The sequence below is a fragment of the Oncorhynchus keta genome, chromosome 25 (assembly GCF_023373465.1).
Source record: "Oncorhynchus keta strain PuntledgeMale-10-30-2019 chromosome 25, Oket_V2, whole genome shotgun sequence".
Lineage (NCBI taxonomy): Eukaryota > Metazoa > Chordata > Actinopteri > Salmoniformes > Salmonidae > Oncorhynchus > Oncorhynchus keta.
Genome location: NC_068445.1, coordinates 21812841 through 21836867, shown reverse-complemented (window position 1 = coordinate 21836867; position 24027 = coordinate 21812841). Strand labels below are relative to the sequence as shown.

Sequence of the window (24027 nt, the reverse complement as noted above, 5' to 3'; positions counted from 1 at the left end):
TGTAAAGTATATATTCCCTCTGTAATCAGCCTATACACCAAGCTTTTATGTTTGCTGCTCTTTATGATGTTTATGTTTTCTCACAACAACCTATGCAGTAACGTGGTCTTCGCTGTGATTACTCTTTGTCTTTCTTCAATCAGTTTGAAATACCTTAATTTGCGATCAAACAGACTAAGACATTAGTTGTGTTGCACCATGCAGTGAACACACCGGTCGCGTTCCCCTGCTCAGACGTTGCATGCATAAACCAATGGTTGCGTGTCACGTCTCGACTGTGTCATCGACTGACAGATTGCTATAACATATGATGTGGTTAGCTGATACGTAAAATACCTAACCAGGCGTTGTAAGATCCGGTATGTGTCAGCAACGCCAGGGCAGAGGCATGCACCCGTCCTCTCTGACTGGAGCACTACTGTGACAACGACACTGGAAGCTGAAATTGTGAATGTCCCGCTCCTCATTGGCTCTCCGCTGAGAACAAGGACGGGTCGCTCTCCGCAAGCCCGTGGTGCTGAAATCTTGTCTCGCTATGATAACAATGTAACGGCAATGAAACACTTCACTGTGGAACCCAATAAACATCACCAAAATGGAAGATGATTTGTTCCAGTTAAGACAACTCCCGTGAGTATACTCAACAATATATATGTATATATTTAAAAATAGACTTAATTTCTAATTTGATCGTGGCTGGGCTAATTTGTTAAACCGAGCCAACAGACACAGCCTTTCTTAGCACACATTTTCGTGATCGTTTGATTCGCAGCTGTTGGTTGACAGAATGATCTCTTGACAATATTATGTGCAACATTGCATTCCTCTGTTGAGATAGCCACAGTGCAATACGCCACTCTACGCGAATACAATGTGGCATGTCGAGGAACTGACGGTGCGTTTTGTTTGAAAGCATCAATGACCGGTAAACAGTAACCATAAACCAACTCCCCATATGGGTGCTACAACAAGGTCGCCTAGTATTTGTATCTATTTTTCCCTTGTATCTCAAGGTATAAATTTTATTGGTAGTGACAGTGTGCATATTTGTAAAATGGTTCATTCACATCATTGCCTACTGCATATGAAGCTACTACTGTGACAACATCATTGGTCATGTCTTTATTTTGATCATCCATGAGTTGCACCAGTTTGTTCGTATGGATTGGATAACATATAATATTTTACACAACATGTAGCAAATATAAAATTTAAATTAACAAATTCCCCTGATATTTCTGCTCGACAAAAGCCACGCATTCAGCCTACCAATTACTGTATAGGGGTTGCCTATTACTCAATACTTAGTAGCAACAATTATGACCACGATTTAGAATATCCATACTACAATGTCATCTCTTGTGGATGATAATCTATTATGTTAATTTATGTTTATTGTTAAAAGGATGAACATGTTTGTCACTGAAGGTGCAGTGAGTTTAGGTAAAGCTTTTAGTTTAGCTAGTTTAGCTAGTTTAGCTAGTCAAACAGAGATGTCCACACATGGCTGTCACTATCAATTTTCAACAAAGTTCCTATTGAGACTCTCCTTTTTAATGTGTAATAAAATAAAAGCATAACATTCTCTTTCTAATTGTTCCTATGGTAGTAAAGCAGTGACTTGGCAGTAGGCCTGGAAACGATCTAACTAAGAACTGAAATTGTGTAATAAGTGACTGTGGCTGCAAACCTTGAGTTCTAATGCTCAGAACTGCCTTTCTCCCCAGCGTGAATCCCCAAATAATATTTCCTAACAGGATACATATGGTATATCTTAAAGCTATTATGTTGAAGGAGAGGAATTTTGAGGCAATGAGGCCACATTGAAACGTTACTGCAGAAAGTGTCAAGCCACCAACACAAAGGTTTACTGGATCTGTCCATTTTCCATTCTCCAAATCTATATATGGGATAAATGTGGGATTGTTCTGTACAGAACTGAAAGAAACTGAAGTACAGGAAACAAGGCATGTTGATTTCTAGGCTCCTCACTGGGCCACCAGCTGTATTTATTCTGCCCTTGGCAAATCTGTGTAGTAATTACAGTGATTAAGACATCACTGGTTCTCCTTCTCACCCTTCTCTGTCTCAGAGGTGCATACAGGCCTGAAAGCAATTGATGTCAAAAAGTCCCTTGACTCTGATGCTCTGGGTGCCTGTCTACTACAATTAGCTGCAGACATAATTGCTCCCTCTTTAACATGCATCTTTAACCTCAACCTAGAATGTAATGAAATCCCCAAATTGTGGAAATCAGCATTTGTCCTACCTCTTTTGAAAGGTGATCCGACTCTACTGAATAACTTTAATCACAGATCTAAATTGTCTGTTCTGGAAAAGGTATTGGAGTCCCTAGTTAACATGTAAGGTTTTTAATTATATTCACAATGCTCTGGATAAGAAGCTACATTGTATATCTGTAGTCATAGACTTGTCAAAGGCGCTTGACACTGTGGAACATACTGTCTTAGTGTAGAGTTTGAAGTGCATTGAGTTCACTGGTCATGCTCAGGAGTGGTTTGTGAACTACTGGTCACTTCAAACCCAGTGTGTTAAGGCAGATGGCTGTAAGTCATACACAGTAGAGTTGTGCTCGGATGTGCCTCAAGGAATCATTTTTGGTCCCCTGTTGTTTATTATCTATAGCAACAACATTGGGAGACATATTGAAACAGCTGATGTAGATTTTTATGCGGATGACACTGTTCTCTATTCAAGTGGCAGCAGTTTGACTTTGGCTTTTGAAAGATCTCAAACAGCTTTTATCGTTATTGAACAGAATCTGTACGATTTGAAGTTTGTTCTTAATTCTTCTAAAACAAAACGAATGATATTTTCCAATAATGAACACTCTGAAAACCATGTAATTACTACTTTGGAAGGACATTCTGTAGAGCAAGTCAAAACGTACAAATATCTGGGAGTTTGGGTGGATGAGAAGTTGAGCTTCACCACCCATATAGAGAACCTTGTCAAGAAACATAAGCTGCGTATTTGGTTTTATTACCGTCACAAAGCTTGTTTTTCCTTTCCCCCAGAAAATGGTGGATTCGTTGTACTTTTCTCTCTGTGTTGAACAATGTTGATACTATGTATCTGCAGTCCTCAATCTCTACACTGGACTTTTGACTCTGTGAATCATGTAGCCCTTTATTTTGAAACCAATCAGAGACGTCTAACTCAACATTGTGATCTCTACAGTGCTGTCAGGTGGACATCACCAGCAACACGCAGGCTCAAACACGGGTACATTCTTATTTATAAGGCCATTTTAGGAGAACTGCCATTTGATCTATCCTCTCTTCTAATTTGAAATGAAAGCACATACAAGCTCAGATCTTGTAACGGTTTTCTAGGTGTGGTGAAGGAGAGTCGGACCAAACTGCAGCGTGTAGATTGCGATCCATGTTTAATGAACAAAAAACGTAACACGAATCTAAAACACTACAAAACAAAGAACGTAACGAAAACCGAAAACAGCCTATACTAGGTAAAACTAACACAGACAGGAACAAGGACACTAAGGACAATCACCCACGACAAACTCAAAGAATATGGCTGCCTAAATATGGTTCCCAATCAGAGACAACGATAAACACCTGCCTCTGATTGAGAACCACTCCAGACAGCCATAGACTTTGCTAGATCACCCCACTAGCTACAATCCCAATACATACACACCAAAACCCCAAGACAAAACACACCACAATACAAAAATCCCATGCCACACCCTGGCCTGACCCAATACATGAAGATAAACACAAAATACTTCGACCAGGGCGTGACAGATCTCAATCTTGTTATATGCTAGCAGTTCCAAAAATTAGAACTGAGCATGGAAAAAGGTCATTTCATTACTCAACCCCTTGGTCTTGGAATTCCCTCCAAGCCAAACTGAAACTCCAGAACCTGTTGTCCCTGGAGGAGTTCAAAGGACAAATAGATGAACAGATTGTTGAGACATGTAGTTGTTTCTAGTTGTCACCCGATGTCACTTGTTTGCGTTGCCTTATGTAAGGAAGCATGTTGGGTTATTTCACATTCCTGCACGCACACATACACATTCACTGTCTTTTGCCTCCTCTTGCGAGACCGTCATTGTAAATAAGAATTTGTTCTTAATTGACTTGCCTGGTTAAATAAAGGTAAAAAAATAAAGGTCTGCCTCAATGTTCCTTTTACAATGTTCCAGCCTCTATCAGCAATCTGTTATTTTACAAAATGAGGAGTTTATAAACTCCACGTACAGATAACATACAGGTGTTTTAAGTATTCATATTTTTCCTACAATCCAATCTATTTGCCATCTACACACAATTTTTAGGAGTCACACAAGTTTCTCAGTTGTGAACAGCAGTGCGCAACTTCCCTCCGTTTCCCTGACACATCTCACCCACTGATGGATTTCACCACCCAGTCACAAAGCACAGAGTACATAGGAACAGCTTATATCACCTAGGCAACAGCCTCTCATTCTCGCTTCATTCAGCTCTGTTTCCTTACGGTAGACTGGCAACTGATCAAAGTTGATCTTCCTGGCTTTCTTTCTTGCAGCGTGGTCAAGTTCCGTCGCACAGGTGATAGCACACGCTCTGAGGATGATGGCGGGGGCAGAGAGCAGGAGGTCCAGATCGATGGGAGGCAGGCTTATATGGAGTCTGTGGCACTTCAGGATGGTGCACCAGTACCTCGGGAGTTTGCTAATCCAACTGATGGTATGACTGGGTCCCTCCTCAGCCTCCACTCTCTCCTTCCACCTATCCCCTCCCTGCCTGGGGACCACTGGGCTTTTATAAGTGGCTTTATCTATTATGAGATTGACTACAGTTACTCATTTTGGACACATTTATTTTAATAACTTGTAATCCATTCTTGCAAGTCATCATCTGTATTTTATGTGATTTCTTACTTGAGTTGTTCTCCACAGACACTTTCATGGTGGAGGATGCTGTGGAGGCCATTGGCTTTGGGAAGTTCCAGTGGAAACTCTCCATCCTCACTGGTCTGTCCTGGGTGAGCAGCCAAGCATTAGACAGGGCTAGTCTGGTCAGAGAGGAAAACATAACAGTTTCATAACATGTTGTGTATGTTCTGTATTACAAACAAGTGCATGTGGATTTAATGTACTGTATATGAGCAAAATTCACTGTGCCTTCATTGTTTCCTTCCGCACTGGTCCTTATGGCTGTTGTTTTTCAGATGGCTGATGCTATGGAGATGATGATTCTGAGCATCCTAGCTCCACAGCTGCACTGTGAATGGAGGCTGCCAAGTCTGTGGGTGGCGCTACTCACCTCGGTAATGCCTGACACATTCTTACACTGACTACAAGTAATACTAAATGATGACTAGATTGGTGGGCTAACGGTAGTTGTTGAGAAGCTGGTGGTGATTGGATGGACTAGTAATTGTAGTGATGAGTTTAATAGCAGTAGCTGTTGATGTTAATGCAGTCTTACAGTGTCACTTGTCACTTTTCATTACAGATAAAGCCTCTACATATAGTGATAACTAGTCCCTCTGTTTCTTTTATCCAGGCGGTGTTCATTGGAATGATGATCAGCTCTTCCATTTGGGGGAACATATCCGACAAGTATGGCAGAAAAACAGTAAGTTCAACGACTGGGTTTATTATGGGGGAGGTTATGACTTTCACAACAGAACAGACACAGCTATATTGATTAATCATTTCACAACAGACACAGCCATATTGATTAATAATTTCACAACAGTTATTTGTTTTACAGGCTTTCGTGAGACATCAGTTTTATATCAATGTATTGGGAAGAGATGGGAAATGGGGAGATCCATAACAGTGTGATGCGTGGTAGAGATAGTTGGGTATTTTGTTGTCAGTGTCAGAGCTCACAGCTGTGGATGTGGGTGTGTATGTCTGTGTGTACACAGGGTCTGAAGATGAGTGTGGCGTGGACCATGTTCTATGGTGTCCTGAGCGCCTTTGCCCCCGTCTATGGCTGGATACTCTTCCTCCGTGCCCTGGTGGGCTTTGGCATCGGAGGAGCACCACAGTCGTACGTGTCCCTTCTCTCTGGCATTATAGCAATAGCTACAGTATATACTTTAGTAGTTCAAAGTAAAGGATTGGGTTATGTTATTTACCCAGTTATAAGTAGGCAATTTATAACTGGGTAGATAACATACCCTGGCTGCTCCCCATAGGGACATTCATATTTCTCATTGTCACAGTTGTAAACAAATATATACATATATATTTTATTGTTTCATTCATACCTGCACTGCTGGAGCTCGGAGCTTAAGAATGGCACTGTACACTGCAACTACAACTGTGCATGTGACTAAATAAAAAATAAAACATCTTATTCAAGAAGTGGCATAATAGTCACATGTCCTTCTCCCTTCAGGGTGACACTGTATGCAGAGTTTCTCCCCATGAGGTCCAGAGCCACCTGCATCTTGCTGATAGAGGTATGGCTTACCCTTAACTAACCTATATTCTGTATGTAGTTCTACCTTCTGTCTGTAGCTTGTCCAACCCAACCCAATTCCTTTCCCCTACCCTTCTAACTCTGCTGTCCTGTGAGGTCTACTTTCAACTCTGTCAAGTCCTTACTTGATTTGAGACATTAGCAGGTCGGTGTGGTGCACATTGATCCACTTGTTTGTGAGTGATCCTCTTAATGCCAGGTTTGTGGCCCCTCAGGAGCAGGATAGGTCTCCACTCTTCGCTGGATCAATGAAGCTGCTTCACTGTGCCAGGGAACTCATCATGCCAACCTTCTCTGTACCTATTGCTGTGCCCCTGCAGATATTCTGGGCGCTGGGCACTGTGTTTGAGGTACTGTTGGCTATCGTGGTGATGCCCACTCTGGGCTGGCGCTGGCTGCTCGGCCTCTCTACCATTCCGCTCTTCATCTTTGCTATCCTCTCTTTTGTGAGTATGACAGTAACAGCTACTACCAATTCACTTGAATTCTGTTTTTTTACACTATTGAACGACTGACCCTTTGGTTTTGGACACAGTGGCTGCCAGAGAGTGCCCGCTATGATGTGTTGACAGGGAACCAGGAGAAAGCGCTGAACACCCTGAAGCGTATCGCCAAGGAGAACGGAGCCCCCATGCCCCTTGGAAAACTTGTGGCTGCAAGACAGGTATAGCCTGCCCTGCCCCGCTTTAGGCCCAGCTTTTGGAACTTTGGCTTTCCTGGACATAGCCACTATATTGTGATCACTGCATCCAATGGGTATGGATACAGATTTAGAACAAAGTTGTGATTGATACATGTGGATGATCTTGTTCCTGTAGTGTTTGTAAACACCCTGGTATGTTGATTAATTACCTGAACCAGATTACAGGCACTGGTTACAATGAGAAGCTTCCACTTGAGTGGACAGATTGATGAGAACAGGTCAATATTCAGGTCCCCAAGAAAGTAGACTTCTCTGTTTACATCACATACACTATCAAGCATTTCACACATATTATTTAGATATTGACTGTTAGCACTTGGTGGCCTAGCCACACCCCAAAATAAAAGGCTTTAGATGTGCCAAGTGAACCTGCAACCACAACACTTCAATAACACTTGACATACAGTGGGGCAAAAAAAGTATTTAGTCAGCCAACAATTGTGCAAGTTCTCCCACTTAAAAAGATGAGAGAGGCCTGTAAATCTTCATCATAGGTACTCTTCAACTATGACAGACAAAATGAGAGAAAAAAATCCAGAAAATCACATTGTTGGATTTTTCATGAATTTATTTGCAAATTATGGTGGAAAATAAGTATTTGGTCAATAACAAAAGTTTATCTCAATACTTTGTTATATACCCTTTGTTGGCAATGACAGAGGTCAAACGTTTTCTGTAAGTCTTCACAAGGTTTTCACACACTGTTGCTGGTATTTTGGCCCAGAAAAACAGCCCCAAAGCATGATGTTTCCACCATCATGCTTCAGTAGGTATGGTGTTCTTTGGATGCAACTCAGCATTCTTTGTCCTCCAAACACGACGAGTTTAGTTTTTACCAAAAAGTTATATTTTGGTTTCATCTGACCATATGACATTCTCCCAATCTTCTTCTGGATCATCCAAATGCTCTCTAGCAAACTTCAGACGGGCCTGGACATATACTGGCTTAAGCCTGGCGGCGTAGTGTGTTACTGATGGTAGGCTTTGTTACTTTGGTCCCAGCTCTCTGCAGGTCATTCAATAGGTCCCCCCGTGTGGTTCTGGGATTTTTGCTCACTGTTCTTGTGATAATTTTGACCTCACGGGGTGAGATCTTGCGTGGAGCCCCAGATCGAGGGAGATTATCAGTGGTCTTGTATGTCTTCCATTGCTCCCACAGTTGATTTCTTCAAACCAAGCTGCTTACCTATTGCAGATTCAGTCTTCCCAGCCTGGTGCAGGTCTACAGTTTTGTTTCTGGTGTCCTTTGACAGCTCTTTGGTCTTGGCCATAGTGGAGTTTGGAGTGTGACTGTTTGAGGTTGTGGACAGGTGTCTTTTATACTGATAACAAGTTCAAACAGGTGCCATTAATACAGGTAACAAGTGGAGGACAGAGGAGCCTCTTAAAGAGGCCAGAAATCTTGTTTGTTTGTAGGTGACCAAATACTTATTTTCCACCATAATTTGCAAATAAATTCATGAAAAATCCTACAATGTGATTTTCTGGATTTCTTTTCTCAATTTGTCTGTCATAGTTGAAGTGTACCTATGATGAAAATTACAGGCCTCCTCTCTCATCTTTTTAAGTGGGAGAACTTGCACAATTGGTGGCTGACTAAATACTTTTTTGCCCCACTGTAAGATCTTCTCTAAGCATTACAGGGATATGGCTCTGAATATATACAGCAACACTTCTGTCTCTTCTATATATGTTATATCCCTGTATTGCTAATGCTGTATCAAATGAATTATCTAAGTGAGTCTCAGAAATGGCTAATATATGAATGTTATCTGATATTAGCAAGTTATTGATTTCATGAACTTTGTTTCTAAGGCTACATATATTAATATGGGCTATTTTCAGCCCATTACTGGGTAACTTATCAGAGATAGACATCATTTGGAAAAGAACAAACGAGATAAAAATATACACATTTTAGTGTTTAAGTGTCTGTGTGTGCTGTGGGGTTGAACATATGAACCCATTGGCTTGGTTCTCTCATCCCTTCCAGGCTTTTAGAAAGGAGGGTGGACAATGAGCCTGTCATAACAGATGTAAGCAATGTCTCCACGCGCTCTAGCAGCTTTCATGGCTGGGATAAGTTCTTTCCTCTTCTGGCGCACAGCTTCAGAATAGTCCTTGTTGAGGAAGATACACGTTCCTCTCAAGTTCTTGGCTCTTTCCAGAACAGCTACTTTGTCCTTGAACCTCGGGAACTCGACCACTATTGGCCTGGGCCTGTCACCTGGGCCGGTGGTGGGTTTTCCAGTCCTTTGGGCGCTATCCACCTCAATCTTCCTGTGGTCCAAATTCAATTTCTCATTGATCATTTCCCTCACTTTCTCCTCAGGCTCGGTCCAGGTCTCATGTGGAGATTCTGCAATTCCGTCCACAACCCTATTATTCTGCCTTGATTGTCCTTGTTATCATGGATTCACACACAGAACTGATGTCCTCTCTCATCTTGCCGTTCTCCTGTTTCAATTCATTGAGCTGACCCTGGGAGAACTGCAAACTGTTCTTCAGGTCCTGAACCTCTCTGGTCAGGTTGTCCATTCTTTTATTAGTTGAATCCACCAGTATTTGGACAAAATACTTGAATCTATTTTCTTGTTGTTTAAACAATTGTTTGTAGAACTATTTTTGTTTCGTTTAAATGATCCTTCACCTGTGATAGAGAGACACCATTGTCCTCAACGGTACTCCCACCAGCCTTGGTCTTTGTCATGGTAGCAATGTAGGCTACGCTGTTACTCTTCGCAGTTCCAGACAGGGCAAGTCACATGTAATGAAAATAGAGTGTACTAAAATGGTTGTAGTTTGTTTTGCTTCAGTTATTTATCTGTCATGTTGTTTTTCTGTTTTTCAATCAGGAGGACCGTGGGAAGATCCAGGATCTTTTCTCACCACATTTTCGCTGGACCACAATTCTGTTGTGGTTTATTTGGTAAATAACCCTTTTAACAAATAAAAACTTTGAATTTCCTCATTTTTAATTACAGGTAATTAAAAGTTAGTAAATCCCATCTGATGACTAATTTCAACTTTCCTACATTACTAAAACAAAACCAGTGCTCTGTTACATACTTTGATTAAATGTCTTCATAAGAGTTGCATCTTTAATTAACCCAGTTTCCTTATGGGAATCCTTATATTGACTTAGCACTGTGTTTTATCTGTCTCAGGTTCTCTAATGCATTTGCCTACTATGGCCTGGTCCTGCTCACCACTGAGCTCTTCCAGGAGGGGGGCGCCTGTGGGGGTGAGTCACTGCTCCTCTCCTCTGACATCATCGGTAACACTGACACAAACACTCTCAAGGACAGCATTAACCTGCTGAGGCCAAACAATCTTATTAATCAGTTCATTCTTAGTGTAATGGGAGAACAACACAGGCCAAGGTAATTTCTGACATACAATTAACATGTCATCTTGACAACTAAAAACAGGATGTTTGTGTCATGCTTTAACCAAGAATAGCTCCCGTTGACCTCAGGTCACATTAGCATATACACTGAGTGTACAAAACATTAGGAACACCTTCCTAATATTGAGTTGCATGACGTTTGCTCTCAGAACAGCCTCAATTCATCAAGGCATGGACTCTACAAGGTGCAGAAAGTGTGCCACAGGAATGCTGGCCCATATTGACTCCAATGCTTTCCACAGTTCTCAAGTTGACTGGATGTCCTTTGGGTGGTGGACCATTCTCGATACACACGGGAAACTGTTGAGTTTGAAAAACCCATCAGCGTTGCAGTTCTTGACACACTCAAACCGGTGCACCTGGCACCTACTACCATACCACGTTCAAAAGCACTTAAATATTTTGTCTTGCCCATTCACTCTCTGAATGGCACAATCCATGTCTTAATTGTCTCAAGGCTTAACATTCATTATTTAACCTGTCTCCTCCCCTTCATCTACACTGATCAATAAGTGATCATAGCTTTCACTTGGATTCACCTGACTAGTCTATGTCATGGCCAGAGTAATTGTATCTAATGTTTTGTACACTCAGTGCAAGTCTCAAGGCCATTTCAGGAGTTGTGATTCTGTATGTCTGTAGTGATAACTGGTGCATCCCGTGTTTCTTGTGTTATGTCTCCCTCTAGAGTCAAAGGGTAGTAAGAGGGAGCCCAGGTGTAGCCTGGAGTGTAAATACCTGACCTCAGACGACTACAAGGATCTGCTGTGGACCACCCTGTCTGAATTCCCAGGTATACTTCTTCAACCTGAACTCAGTCAGTATATTGCTAAATGCAATAATTGCTGTATGGGGAGCAGTGTACTGTGAAGTAAAGTAGGTTGTAAATTGTTCTGATCAATAAAAATATCTGAATAGATTGGTTGATGTGTTAATGTTGGGCAGGCCTACTGGTGACTCTGTGGGCCATCGATCGGCTGGGAAGGAGGAAGACCATGGCACTGTGCTTCTTTGTCTTCTCTCTCTGCCTTGTTCCACTCTACGCTTGTGTAGGGAGGTAAGACCATCCATTACGGCATTATTACTACTAGTATTAGTAATGTACTACTCTCAAATTTAACATGACAAACATCACACTGTGGTGGAGCCACAACTGACAACACAGTAACTGTGTTGCATTTAACAGTGCTGTTGTTATTAACAGTGTTGTTGTTAACAGTGTTGTTGTTATTACCAGTGTTGTTGTTAAGTGTTGTTGTTGTTATTAACAGTGTTGCTATTAACAGTGCTGTTATTATTATAAACAGTGTTGTTAACGGTGTTGTTGTTATTACCCGTGTTGTTGTTAACAGTGTTGTTGTTGTTATTAACAGTGTTGTTGTCTCTGCTCCAGGACCTGGTTGACAGTATTGATATTCATCGCCAGGGCCTTCATTGCAGGAGGTTTCCAGGCTGCTTATGTCTACACCCCTGAGGTGAGTTGATCGGCCATGGAACCCTATGGCTACATTATTGACTCCATGAACGCCAGCTCGTACTCTAAAAACAAAGCTGAAGTGACTTGGTCTTGATTACAGGTCGACGGAGGTGGACAAACACGACTTTGATTTATAACCAGATCAAACTCTGTAGCTCTGCCTCTTCCTCTGTTATTGTATAACTATGTCTTGAGGTTATTTATGGCTTCAAGATTATACTACATTTCAGACGTCGGCTTTCTGTTCAGTTGTATTTCTTTGATCAATTTGTAACTAAACAAAGGACTAGTTCTTTGCTCCATACTCTTCTTCCCCATTGGTTTCTAATAAGCGGCAATATGGTACAAACTAAAACCATACTGTAAATGCAAATAAGGCGTAAAATGGACATTCCCCTTTGCGTAAACCACTTGAAGTGTCTGTCCTGAATGTTTATGAGTCATGTATTCCTATGGTGTTCTCCTGACTCCATAGGTATATCCAACAGCAACCAGAGCGTTAGGTCTGGGCACTAGTAGTGGAATGGCCAGAGTGGGAGCCCTCATCACACCCTTTGTTGCACAGGTAAAAAAAATTAAAGGTTACCACAACCAATATAAGGTATATTTGCTTTGTACTTAATGTGTACTGAAAGACAGTCAAGTCTTCACGGAGATACACTAATACTGCCTTTCTCCTCTCTTTCCTGCAGGTGATGTTGGAGTCTTCTGTGTACCTGACTCTGTCAGTGTATAGCATCTGTTGCATGCTGGCTGCCATCGCCTCATGTGCTCTGCCCATTGAGACCACTGGCCGGGGCCTCCAGGAGTCCAGCCACCGCGAGTGGGGCCAGGAGATGATGGGCCGGGCCCATGGCAACAGCTCTGGGGGCATCCCACACTCTGACTCTGGGTCCCAGGAGGACTGAACACAGACAAGAAGGTGGTGGAGGATGGAGGCTGGAGTGGAAAAGAGGGGCATTGAAGGAGAAGGAAGCTAGGCAAGAAGCTCTTGTCCATTCTCAACTCAAATGTGTCATTACTGGTTTGTATATAGGCACCACAGTGGCTTGAGAGAGAGCCTGCCAGCAAAATGTTATTCAAAAACATTTCTCTCCGATTTTAATCTTCGACCACTACCATGATTTTTGCTAATGTACGATAACCGCACTCTGAGTGAGACAGAGCTCAATGGAGTATTCAAAGTTGCACTGGATGGTGGCAGGGAGAAAAAACATTCGGGTGGGATTGCCATTCTTCCAGCTCAGTATTTGAATTTTACAGTCATATTGTGAGAAAAGAACAGCAAGAGCGAAGGTAGAAGAGTGTGATAGAGGACGTTGATTTGCTGCATTGTTTCTATTAAACCCGTTTCCTCTAAGAGATCATACTCAGGTCCTTCTACTTGTTTTTGGATGAGGGACAAATTGAGGACTTTTGCCTAATGAAAGGGCAGCTGCTTTGAAACATCCCAAAAAGTCCATTATCTTGTGCAACGCTATAATGAAAACAATGACATGTAACGAATTTCTGTCTAATGTTACCGTACTCACTAAACATAATCAAATCTGTACATCTTGGGTTGTCTGCACGTGCCCATCACCACGGTAACCATCAGCCATTGTAATCACCCTGCGGTCAACTGACATGAGGCACTTCGAGGTGTGGGGTCACTAATCTCAGTTACACTTCAGTTTAGAAACGTATAAGTGAGGCAATCATAATGACGACGTAAAGTCTCTCTATGCAGCTGGTATAAGCATTTATTAGCACTCATATTGTAGTCTGACTTGAACGGGATCGTACTGTTGTTGCACAGTGAACATTGTTTATGTAAATTAGGGAAATTGCAGATGGGTACAGATGAAAGTTCATGCCAGGTGTTACAATGCTTATATGTGCATGTTGAAGGCTTTATATGTCATGAAACTGAAGTGCTACTGAAATCTTTGAACCGTACTATACTTTCACCTCTTATTCACCCAGAGTTGTCAGTCTGGTACAGTAGTATTTACTCCACATGAGTGAAATTATTCAAAGCAAACATAATCACATGGTTTTTCAGGGTACACCTCAATGGCTGGCTGTGAATGCTAAACATCATGTTAACCTGAATTCACATATTAAACACAGAACACTCAACAATACTGATAATACAAACACACACACAAACCTTCATACAACAATTTATCGGAGTGGTACAGCTTTTGCTTACTGGACAAAAGTCATCTCTGTATATACTATACCAATACCTGGTTTGGTTGTTGTTTGTTGGTGAGGTGGTGCGGGGATGGTCTTTGTCCCCTTGTAAAATTAACACATGAAACAAGTTGTTGTTGAAAATGGTAGTGAACCCTGGACTTGTCCTAAAAGCTGTTTCCTACATGCCTGCCATTGCAATTTAGTACCACATTAAAAATGTCTGTGCACAGATTCTTCTCAGTACACTGGATGTAAATGTGTATGATACAACAATAAATTAAGTTTCAAAAAAGAAGAATGTTGGATTGTGGAAGTATTTATTTCTTCATTCATTTTCAAACTTCATAAGTTTTAAAACTCATGATAGAACATTATTAATAAGATATCTTAACATTTTTGTTTGATATTGCACTCCTATTTTTATGTCACATTTGTAAGATCACACTTTTGGGAAAAAATGTATTGGTTCAATATGTTATATATTAGCATCTCTTCAACTACAATATAAAATTGTAACTTTTCAAAATAGATTTCAACCGATTAGTTAATAGTTATGACTACACAACAAAGGAAATTGTCATTCAATAAAAGCAATCCCGATGACTGGAATGAAACCATTTTAAGGCTGGCTGGTAGTCTTTGTTTTCCAAGTTAGCTGGTTTTGGGTTAATCAGGTACTCCACTACCTGAACTCTGATTTTGAGTTGTTCTCTTGCAAATACAAATTAACCCTCACTGTTGTCTGAAGGCCCCAGGAGTTTCCTATGCGTGTTCCTTCGCAAACCGTTCTGATGTTAAAATGGTCCCATACAGACATGTGAGAGATACTGATGCCACTGCTGTTTAGGTAATAAACCACTAGTTCACAAACGAGACCTGGGCTCCCAGCCCTTCTGCTCCAATATCTCCCCCAAGAGCCGAGCTGCCTCCTGTGCACAGCCTCGGTGGATGGTCAATCCGAACCCTCCATGGCCATAGTTGTGGATCACCTGAAAACAGCACATTAATATCAATGTTATGTCTATGTACTTCTAATCTGGAGCCTAAAGGGTGGCAAACACTAATAGCCAAACAATACATCTTGGTTACTGAAGAAGAATTAACCAGTCTATTCTTGGTGACTCACCTCAAATGTGGTTGGTCCAGACTGCATGGTCTCCCTCTCCAGTCGGACTTTACTACGAACAGGCCTGAGCCCTGACCAGTCCTCCACTATCCTGGCATGCTGAGGAGTCAGGGGGAGGTGAGCCATATGAATAAACAGACAGGGAAGAGCTAGCTAATGTAGTTATACTGTATCTGCCGTCCCAACCTTCGCTCTCTCTCCCCCGCTACTCTCTCCTCTTCCATCCTATCATCTCTTCCCTCTGCTCAAACCTTCTCCAACCTATCTCCTGATTCTGCCTCCTCAACCCTCCTCTCCTCCCTTTCTGCATCCTTTGACTCTCTATGTCCCCTATCCTCCAGGCCGGCTCGGTCCTCCCCTCCCGCTCCGTGGCTCGACGACTCATTGCGAGCTCACAGAACAGGGCTCCGGGCAGCCGAGCGGAAATGGAGGAAAACTCGCCTCCCTGCGGACCTGGCATCCTTTCACTCCCTCCTCTCTACATTTTCCTCCTCTGTCTCTGCTGCTAAAGCCACTTTCTACCACTCTAAATTCCAAGCATCTGCCTCTAACCCTAGGAAGCTCTTTGCCACCTTCTCCTCCCTCCTGAATCCTCCTCCCCCTCCTCCCTCTCTGCAGATGACTTCGTCAACCATTTTGAAAAGAAGGTCGACGACATCCGATCCTCGTTTGCTAAGTCAAACGACACCGCTGGTTCTGCTCACACTGCCCTACCCTGTGCTCTGACCTCTTTCTCCCCTCTCTCTCCAGATGAAATCTCGCGTCTTGTGACGGCCGGCCGCCCAACAACCTGCCCGCTTGACCCTATCCCCTCTTCTCCAGACCATTTCCGGAGACCTTCTCCCTTACCTCACCTCGCTCATCAACTCATCCCTGACCGCTGGCTACGTCCCTTCCGTCTTCAAGAGAGCGAGAGTTGCACCCCTTCTGAAAAAACCTACACTCGATCCCTCCGATGTCAACAACTACAGACCAGTATCCCTTCTTTCTTTTCTCTCCAAAACTCTTGAACGTGCCGTCCTTGGCCAGCTCTACCGCTATCTCTCTCAGAATGACCTTCTTGATCCAAATCAGTCAGGTTTCAAGACTAGTCATTCAACTGAGACTGCTCTTCTCTGCATCACGGAGGCGCTCCGCACTGCTAAAGCTAACTCTCTCTCCTCTGCTCTCATCCTTCTAGACCTATCGGCTGCCTTCAATACTGTGAACCATCAGATCCTCCTCTCCACCCTCTCCGAGTTGGGCATCTCCGGCGCGGCCCACGCTTGATTGCGTCCTACCTGACAGGTCGCTCCTACCAGGTGGCGTGGCGAGAATCTGTCTCCTCACCACGCGCTCTCACCACTGGTGTCCCCCAGGGCTCTGTTCTAGGCCCTCTCCTATTCTCGCTATACACCAAGTCACTTGGCTCTGTCATAACCTCACATGGTCTCTCCTATCATTGCTATGCAGACGACACACAATTAATCTTCTCCTTTCCCCCTTCTGACGACCAGGTGGCGAATCGCATCTCTGCATGTCTGGCAGACATATCAGTGTGGATGACGGATCACCACCTCAAGCTGAACCTCGGCAAGACGGAGCTGCTCTTCCTCCCGGGAAGGACTGCCCGTTCCATGATCTCGCCATCACGGTTGACAACTCCATTGTGTCCTCCTCCCAGAGCGCTAAGAACCTTGGCGTGATCCTGGACAACACCCTGTCGTTCTCAACTAACATCAAGGCGGTGGCCCGTTCCTGTAGGTTCATGCTCTACAACATCCGCAGAGTACGACCCTGCCTCACACAGGAAGCGGCGCAGGTCCTAATCCAGGCACTTGTCATCTCCCGTCTGGATTACTGCAACTCGCTGTTGGCTGGGCTCCCTGCCTGTGCCATTAAACCCCTACAACTCATCCAGAACGCCGCAGCCCGTCTGGTGTTGAACCTTCCCAAGTTCTCTCACGTCACCCCGCTCCTCCGCTCTCTCCACTGGCTTCCAGTTGAAGCTCGCATCCGCTACAAGACCATGGTGCTTGCCTACGGAGCTGTGAGGGGAACGGCACCTCAGTACCTCCAGGCTCTGATCAGGCCCTACACCCAAACAAGGGCACTGCGTTCATCCACCTCTGGCCTGCTCGCCTCCCTACCACTGAGGAAGTACAGTTCCCGCTCAGCCCAGTCAAAACTGTTCGCTGCTCTGGCCCCCAATGGTGGAACAAACTCCCTCACGACGCCAGGACAGCGGAGTCAATCACCACCTTCCGGAGACACCTGAAACCCCACCTCTTTAAGGAATACCTAGGATAGGATAAAGTAATCCTTCTCACCCCCCTTAAAAGATTTAGATGCACTATTGTAAAGTGGCTGTTCCACTGGATGTCATAAGGTGAATGCACCAATTTGTAAGTCAATCTGGATAAGAGCGTCTGCTAAATGACTTAAATGTAAATCTGTACTTGTATTGTCTACTGGATGAGAAGCATTGATTTGGTTTGATGGCTGAGCCATTTAAACATAGGTGCTGTGATAACCCCTCTATTCAATGTCTGTCAGACCAGGGATCTTTTCAAAGGTCTGTGACCTCTGACCTTGAGGCTGGGCTCCAGCTGGCAGGCCCCCTCCCATATCGCCTTGTGGTCCTCAGAGTTGTTCTGCTCACTCCAGTTCCCCAGCTGGAAACACCCACCAACAACCACTGAACGACTCCTACAGAGACAGGGCAGAAGTTATTGGTCTTCAATTCACTGTATTCCAAAATAAATAAATAAAACAAGGAGCTGAATACATAGACAAAGGTATACTTTGATTCTGTAATTATATGCAACAACTTGAAAAATGTGTAATAACTGCTTTATTGACACCTGCAGTAGGTGGAATTTCTGATATTTTATCCACTTTACCCTGGTATAATGTACGGTGAATTGTAGGTTCCAGCAGTGAAATTGTGGGTGAGGATCCAATGCTTAAGCCATGGAGCATCCACCTGAAACACAGACAGATTAAGAGTAACATAATCAGCCATGTCCTCATTGTAATTACCAATCTCACCTTTCAACCTTTGCACTCTGACCTTAAGTATCTGCCCACGGCCTGGTGTGAGGTCAGGGTCAGGCTGGAGATCCCCTGACCTCACTCCGGTGCAGTTGATGATGACGTCTGCCCCACTCTCCGCAAGCTGAACTCAACAGACAAGGCGGCAGGAAGAAAAGTTGGGAGGTTGAATTAAAATAAATAAACACGGCTGATATTCATGAACAGGGATTTATGAAAGCCAAAGCTCTCCCTCTCTCTGGGGTGGTTTGTAGGATATTAATGACTGGATATTGGATATGAATACTTTCAGGATATTTCTCAAAATTAAACACTGAGTAAAACTAATATGGTTGAGCTGCACTCTGAGCATGAATGCACTGTACTGTGTAAGACACTCCCGTTGGGTAAGGAAAACACAAGCCTAGATTAGATGGAAATTAAATAAGCATAGTAAAATTACTGTCATCAAGACAAAAGAGGCCAAGGACAGAATGAGGTCCTCAGAAAATACAGCACCTTCTTTCTTCATACTCCTTGTGAGGTGGGTCTTAGAACATTCCGCACTGTTCATTATATTCATTTAGAACTCTCACCACTTTGAAGGACTCTATCCTCCTCTGGTAAAATGTCACACCTCGCTTCTGTAACCTAGAAACATCACATAAAGGTATATAGAAAAGGAAGTAATATAGGGAAGCCAAATTGCACATATTTATATGATGTTAGGTTGGATGCTAAAACATAATATTGACCTTGAGAGATGATGAAACCACCATAAGAAATAAATAACACATGATCTTTTGCTTCCCCTTCCCACTAGATAAACCCATCTTATCCCACAGCTGTGCCAATATAAATTTATTCTCAAACAACTGGTTTGACCATTTGTAAAAATTCTAACTGCTTTAAAATTTTATATTTTGTAATGAACTAAACTGGTCATAGATTTATGTAAAATATAGATGGTTAACTTACGAAATGGAAATGCTTGATCATATGGCCCTGTGTGTATGAACTATCAACACTTTTTTGGATATCACAGATAAGGTAAGTAAATCACTCACCAGTCCATCAGCCAAGGCAAGTAACTTTTTCCCTCCACCATGAGAGCAGTGTTGAACCACCCATAGCTAAAAGGCCCCCCGACATAAACAAGGGGAGAGTGACAGTGAGGGTCAAAAACAATGACAACTGATAGGGGCACATGCTGCATGACCAGACTCATTCTAAAGTCATCAGCCGTATAGGGTTGCATGACTCCTGTCGACATATGACAACAGCCAACGGGACTAATGCAACAAAAGCATAGCAAATGTCCAAACAAAGTACCAGTATGCAGGAAACAGCTCCAGCTCTCGTTTAGTAAGCTGTCTGAAGCCCAGCACACTATCTTTAAAAGAGGGATCCTGCAATAAAAGAAAGTGAATATAGTTATTAGTTACTAATTATTTTCATGACCTTCCATGCCTGTGCTGGTTTACGGTTGTAATGCTGAGGCTTCAATAATCCTTTAGCCTTGTGACAGAGAGAGCATACAGTGTGGTCTCAGTGGCCATGTCTTCTAATTATGTCATGGACCTGTCTTTGTAATGCTGAAGAGTAGACTATTGAGATGGGCTTAGTGTATTCAGACTATTCAGAAAATACAAACATTGTAAACTTAGTGAAGCAACTGCTACGATAGACCATTACTACACTGTAATAACACAGATGGTGGAACAGGAACTTGGGCTCAAGTTCATCTACTTCAGCAAAAGGCTTATACAGAAGTAGATAGACTTTACAACAACTGGGCTCCCGAGTGGCGCAGCAGTCTAAGGCACTGAGGTGCAAGAGGCTTCAGTACAGTCCCTGGTTTGAATCCAGGCTGCATCACATCCGGGTGTGACTGGGAGTCCAATAGGGCGGTGCACAATTGGCCCAGTGTCGTCCGGGTTTAGCCGGGGTAGGCCGTCATTGTAAATAAGAAGTTTTTCTTAACTGACTAGCCTAGTTAAATAAAAATCTTGAAATGTTTAACTGCTAGGCCTTGCCTCCATGTGAGTGATGAAGTATGGGTCAGTTAACTGTTATCTGAGGGTGAATCTATGTCATGATGTTTAGCTGAAGATACACTAATACTCACTGGTGCAGGCTCACTGCAAAGGTTGTAGCCAGACTGGAGGAAAATCCCCATTTTGATAGAGTCCGGGGAGCTCAGGAAGCTCAACAGGTAGTCAAACGTCTCCTTACACCATTTACTGCAAAATAACACAGAGAATGATACAGTGTAAGCATTCACTTATAAAACATTCTATTGATTCTATTGATTCTATTGATTCCCTGACTACAGGCATGTACTCATCACAGGAGGTTGGTGGCACCTTAACTGGGGAAAATAGGCTTGTGGTAATGACCGGAGCGGTATCAGTGGAATGGTATCAAATATATCAAACAGATGGTTTCCAGATGTTTGATGCCATTCCATTTGCTCCATTCCGGCCATTATTATGAGCCGCTCCCCTCAGCAGCCTCCACTGGTATTCATAGAGCCAAGCAGAAAGCCCTCTCACGTCTCCTGGACATTGCCCTTGTCGTAGAGGTATGGCTGCCAGAATCCTGCAGCCCCATCGCTGGTGGTCAGTGGTGTGAAGCAGTCCGCATACACCTCAATGGTCAGTGGACTGACTATGGAGTGGTACTGCTCATAGATGCTTTGAGCTGTGGACAGGCCACTGACCCCAGCTCCGATCACTGCCACACGCATGTCTGGAAATAACAAACAGAACAGTTTACTGTTGTTGCTACTTCTGTTGTTATTATTACTTATTTTTGTTTCTGATTTGCATCCATTCTTTGTGACCTTGGTTCTGCTCAGAATCTGCTACCATTCCATATAACTTTTAACAAACATTTACATGTCCTTGAGTGTACCTGACCCTCTGACCATCTAACTGTATGAAGTAGCCTGAAATTGTGAGAAAAAAAAAACAGAATATAAATATATATCAAAACAACCCCGAGCTGACAAGGTAGAAAGCTGTCGTTCTGCCCCTGAACAATACAGCTAACCCACTGTTCCCCGGTAGGCCGTCAAAAGTAAATAAGAATTTGTTCTTAATTTACTTACCTAGTTTAAAAAAAATGTAAAGCCTGCACGTGTCAACACTTTGACAAATCCTTCTGAAAACAACATTGGAAACTGACAAAGTAGCAATATAGCCTGTAGAGATTGGTATAAGTATGCTTCTTGCAGGTTAAAACAGTGTGAAGTATCTGTTTTGCTCGATATTCGATGGCTTTGCTGCAACTTTGAAAATGAAACATTCTCGAAATGGCGATTGGTTGGATGCAGAATGTAAGAAAAGAAGGTGCACAAATAATTCAAGAAATGTCAAAGTAAACTAGAAATCATTATACAATGGAGACAGCAGGAAAACTGGATTTACCTTATAAGTTGTCTTGTCCTCGAGCTGACAATCCGCCTCCAAATATAGCGTCACATGGTCGGTCCAAGGTACAGAAGTCGTTTTGGGTCTACGTGACAGATAAAGGCTTGAATATGAATAATAATAATAATATATGCCATTTAGCAGACGCTTTTATCCAAAGCGACTTACAGTCATGTGTGCATACATTCTACGTATGGGTGGTCCCGGGGATCGAACCCACTACCCTGGCGTTACAAGGGCCATGCTCTACCAACTGAGCTACATATCCCACTCTATTAGCCTTGCCCGGCAATGAATAATGTACTGTAGAAAATATTTTGTTAAAACTAATAGAATTACAAAAATGACATCTACTTCTACTAGGTAACATTTAAAACGTTCGCCGTACTTTAACCCATAAGGCCTGTAGGGGAGAGAGGCGAATGTTGAGCCATTTTTACGCGTCTTTCTTTTTCCCAAAGCAGTTAAGCCAAAACCACGTCTCGTTATTCAGAGGCGTTCTACAACGCTTTGAGCGCTCTCCAAGTCCGGAAGGGAATATCACGTACACGAAATTTCAGTCACTGATTAATAACGTTTGCCCTTGTATTTCAAGATTGAAAAATATAATAACATAATGTCGTTGACAGAGCTAGCCATTAACGTCCCTTAACGCTCAAAGACAGATTCAATGGCTGTAGCATAGCGTATTCGACTGAATGATTAGCTAATAAATATTTGAGAAATTATGAATAGTAAGCATATGCTTTTACCTGATAATACACTACTAATGATAATATAACAACTTCAAATACCGAGCTAGTAACGTTAAGTAGCCTAAGTAAACTTAGCTGACCTTCAACTGGGGGAATTCAGCAGAGTTCTGAGACATTTTCACAACTTATTGAAACTCTGAAAATAAATACTTGGGCAAATGTTGATAATAATAAGCCTGCATTACGGTCGGCATCTAACGTTAATTGTTAAATTACACTTTCCATCCTTACCTTGGAAGACCACTGTCTCTGGGCTGATCAGTGAGACTATGCTAGCTAGCCAATTGGAGCGTAGTAGAACGCCCCTCTGAATAACGGGGCGTAGTTTTGACTTAACTGCGTTGGGAAAAAAGAAGGCGCATTTTTTACATTCAGCATCACTACTATATTTCCCTTGACTTATTATTTCTAACAAAGATATCTACATATTTTCAGGATGTTGTGTATCCCTGGAAATCATCAGAATGAATGAAAACATAGCATTTTTTAAAACATAGCTTGTCCAAAAACTTTAGGACAAGGTAAGTTGAGCCACCTTCGGGTATGATGTTCTGGGACAGGGATGTTATTTTGATGTGCCAATTCATAGGCAAGTTCTCTCTGCATTTGAGGTCACTAAGCCCATGTAACTGGTCAGAATCAATTAAATCTTCAGTGTCATTTCATGCATTTTTTCGGCCCCTTGCTGCTGCTCGAATGGACTTCTTCCCTTCTCTCACTTCCTTGGCTGCTCCTTCAAGAACCTCAAAGGGGGCTAGACCTCTGCTTGTTTTAAGGCTGTATACACATGCATGATGTCTACCCTGTAACAATAAAATGCACTATCTTGAGTTCATATGCATCATACATTTCAAAAATACTATGCATATTAAATAAAGGGTTAAATAAAAAAATTTAAAAAACAATGCATACAACGGACAAAATGTAATCATAATTTGTATTGTGGGGTATGTGGAGCCATTTTGACTATGTTAGCCCACACAGCTACAACTATGCACTTTCATGCTAGGTTGAGGACCTTATATTGAAGCTTACAGAGACCCCAACTGATGTGTAAAACCAGGAGAGAACGACTTCCCATTCTCTTTGAAACCACGGAAGTTCAAGGCCGACCGTGGTACTGCAGGCATTGTTAGCAGAAAACAGGATCAACTATTACAATAAATTGAAAAATAGCAATTTTCGTGGTCAATCTTCATGAAAACAAAACATGTTTTAGAAGACAATCATGGTATCAATAATTGCTTCTAATACACAAGATGTTTGTCCTTGAAGCGATTATTTTAAAATCACACACAGAAGAAGTTATAAGGATCATTTAGTTGATAATGGCGAACTGCAGTACCCCGGTCGTCCTTCAACTTCAGTTATTGAATGAGAGGGGGCAACACTGAGCTAACCTGCAACGTCACTTCCTGAAGAAGCTTCTTTTTTTGTTGTTGTCTAAACCAAATTTTTATTCT

General features: G+C 42.5%; 2 protein-coding genes across 4 annotated transcripts; one reads left to right on the top strand and one right to left on the bottom strand.

Annotated features, from left to right (window-relative positions):
• Window positions 1–357: 357 nt before the first annotated feature.
• svopa (SV2 related protein a) lies at window positions 358–14391 on the top strand. The gene is made up of 16 exons (XM_035736217.2): window positions 358–630; window positions 4555–4715; window positions 4928–5013; window positions 5200–5298; window positions 5538–5609; window positions 5908–6032; window positions 6384–6447; window positions 6788–6913; window positions 7003–7131; window positions 10026–10099; window positions 10338–10414; window positions 11268–11372; window positions 11525–11636; window positions 11973–12054; window positions 12532–12621; window positions 12749–14391. The coding sequence occupies exons 1-16, from the start codon at window positions 596–598 to the stop codon at window positions 12962–12964; spliced, it is 1653 nt and encodes a 550-aa protein (XP_035592110.1). The 5' UTR covers window positions 358–595; the 3' UTR covers window positions 12965–14391.
• Window positions 14392–14537: 146 nt separating this feature from the next.
• On the bottom strand, window positions 14538–22861 carry dao.2 (D-amino-acid oxidase, tandem duplicate 2). 3 transcript variants are annotated; one of them, XM_035736218.1, is made up of 13 exons: window positions 22198–22295; window positions 21807–21894; window positions 21292–21325; window positions 20931–21126; window positions 20504–20618; window positions 19708–19784; window positions 19443–19508; window positions 18972–19026; window positions 18416–18520; window positions 18246–18328; window positions 17934–18051; window positions 15364–15462; window positions 14538–15226 (listed from the first exon to the last, which is right to left on the bottom strand). In XM_035736218.1, the coding sequence occupies exons 3-13, from the start codon at window positions 21305–21307 to the stop codon at window positions 15101–15103; spliced, it is 1056 nt and encodes a 351-aa protein (XP_035592111.1). In that variant the 5' UTR covers window positions 21308–21325; window positions 21807–21894; window positions 22198–22295; the 3' UTR covers window positions 14538–15100. The 3 variants fall into 3 exon arrangements, with proteins under 3 accessions (XP_035592111.1, XP_035592112.1, XP_035592113.1); XM_035736219.2 differs by lacking the exons at window positions 21292–21325; window positions 22198–22295 and adding an exon at window positions 22796–22861; XM_035736220.1 differs by lacking the exon at window positions 21292–21325 and having other exon boundaries at window positions 22198–22293.
• Window positions 22862–24027: the final 1166 nt, after the last annotated feature.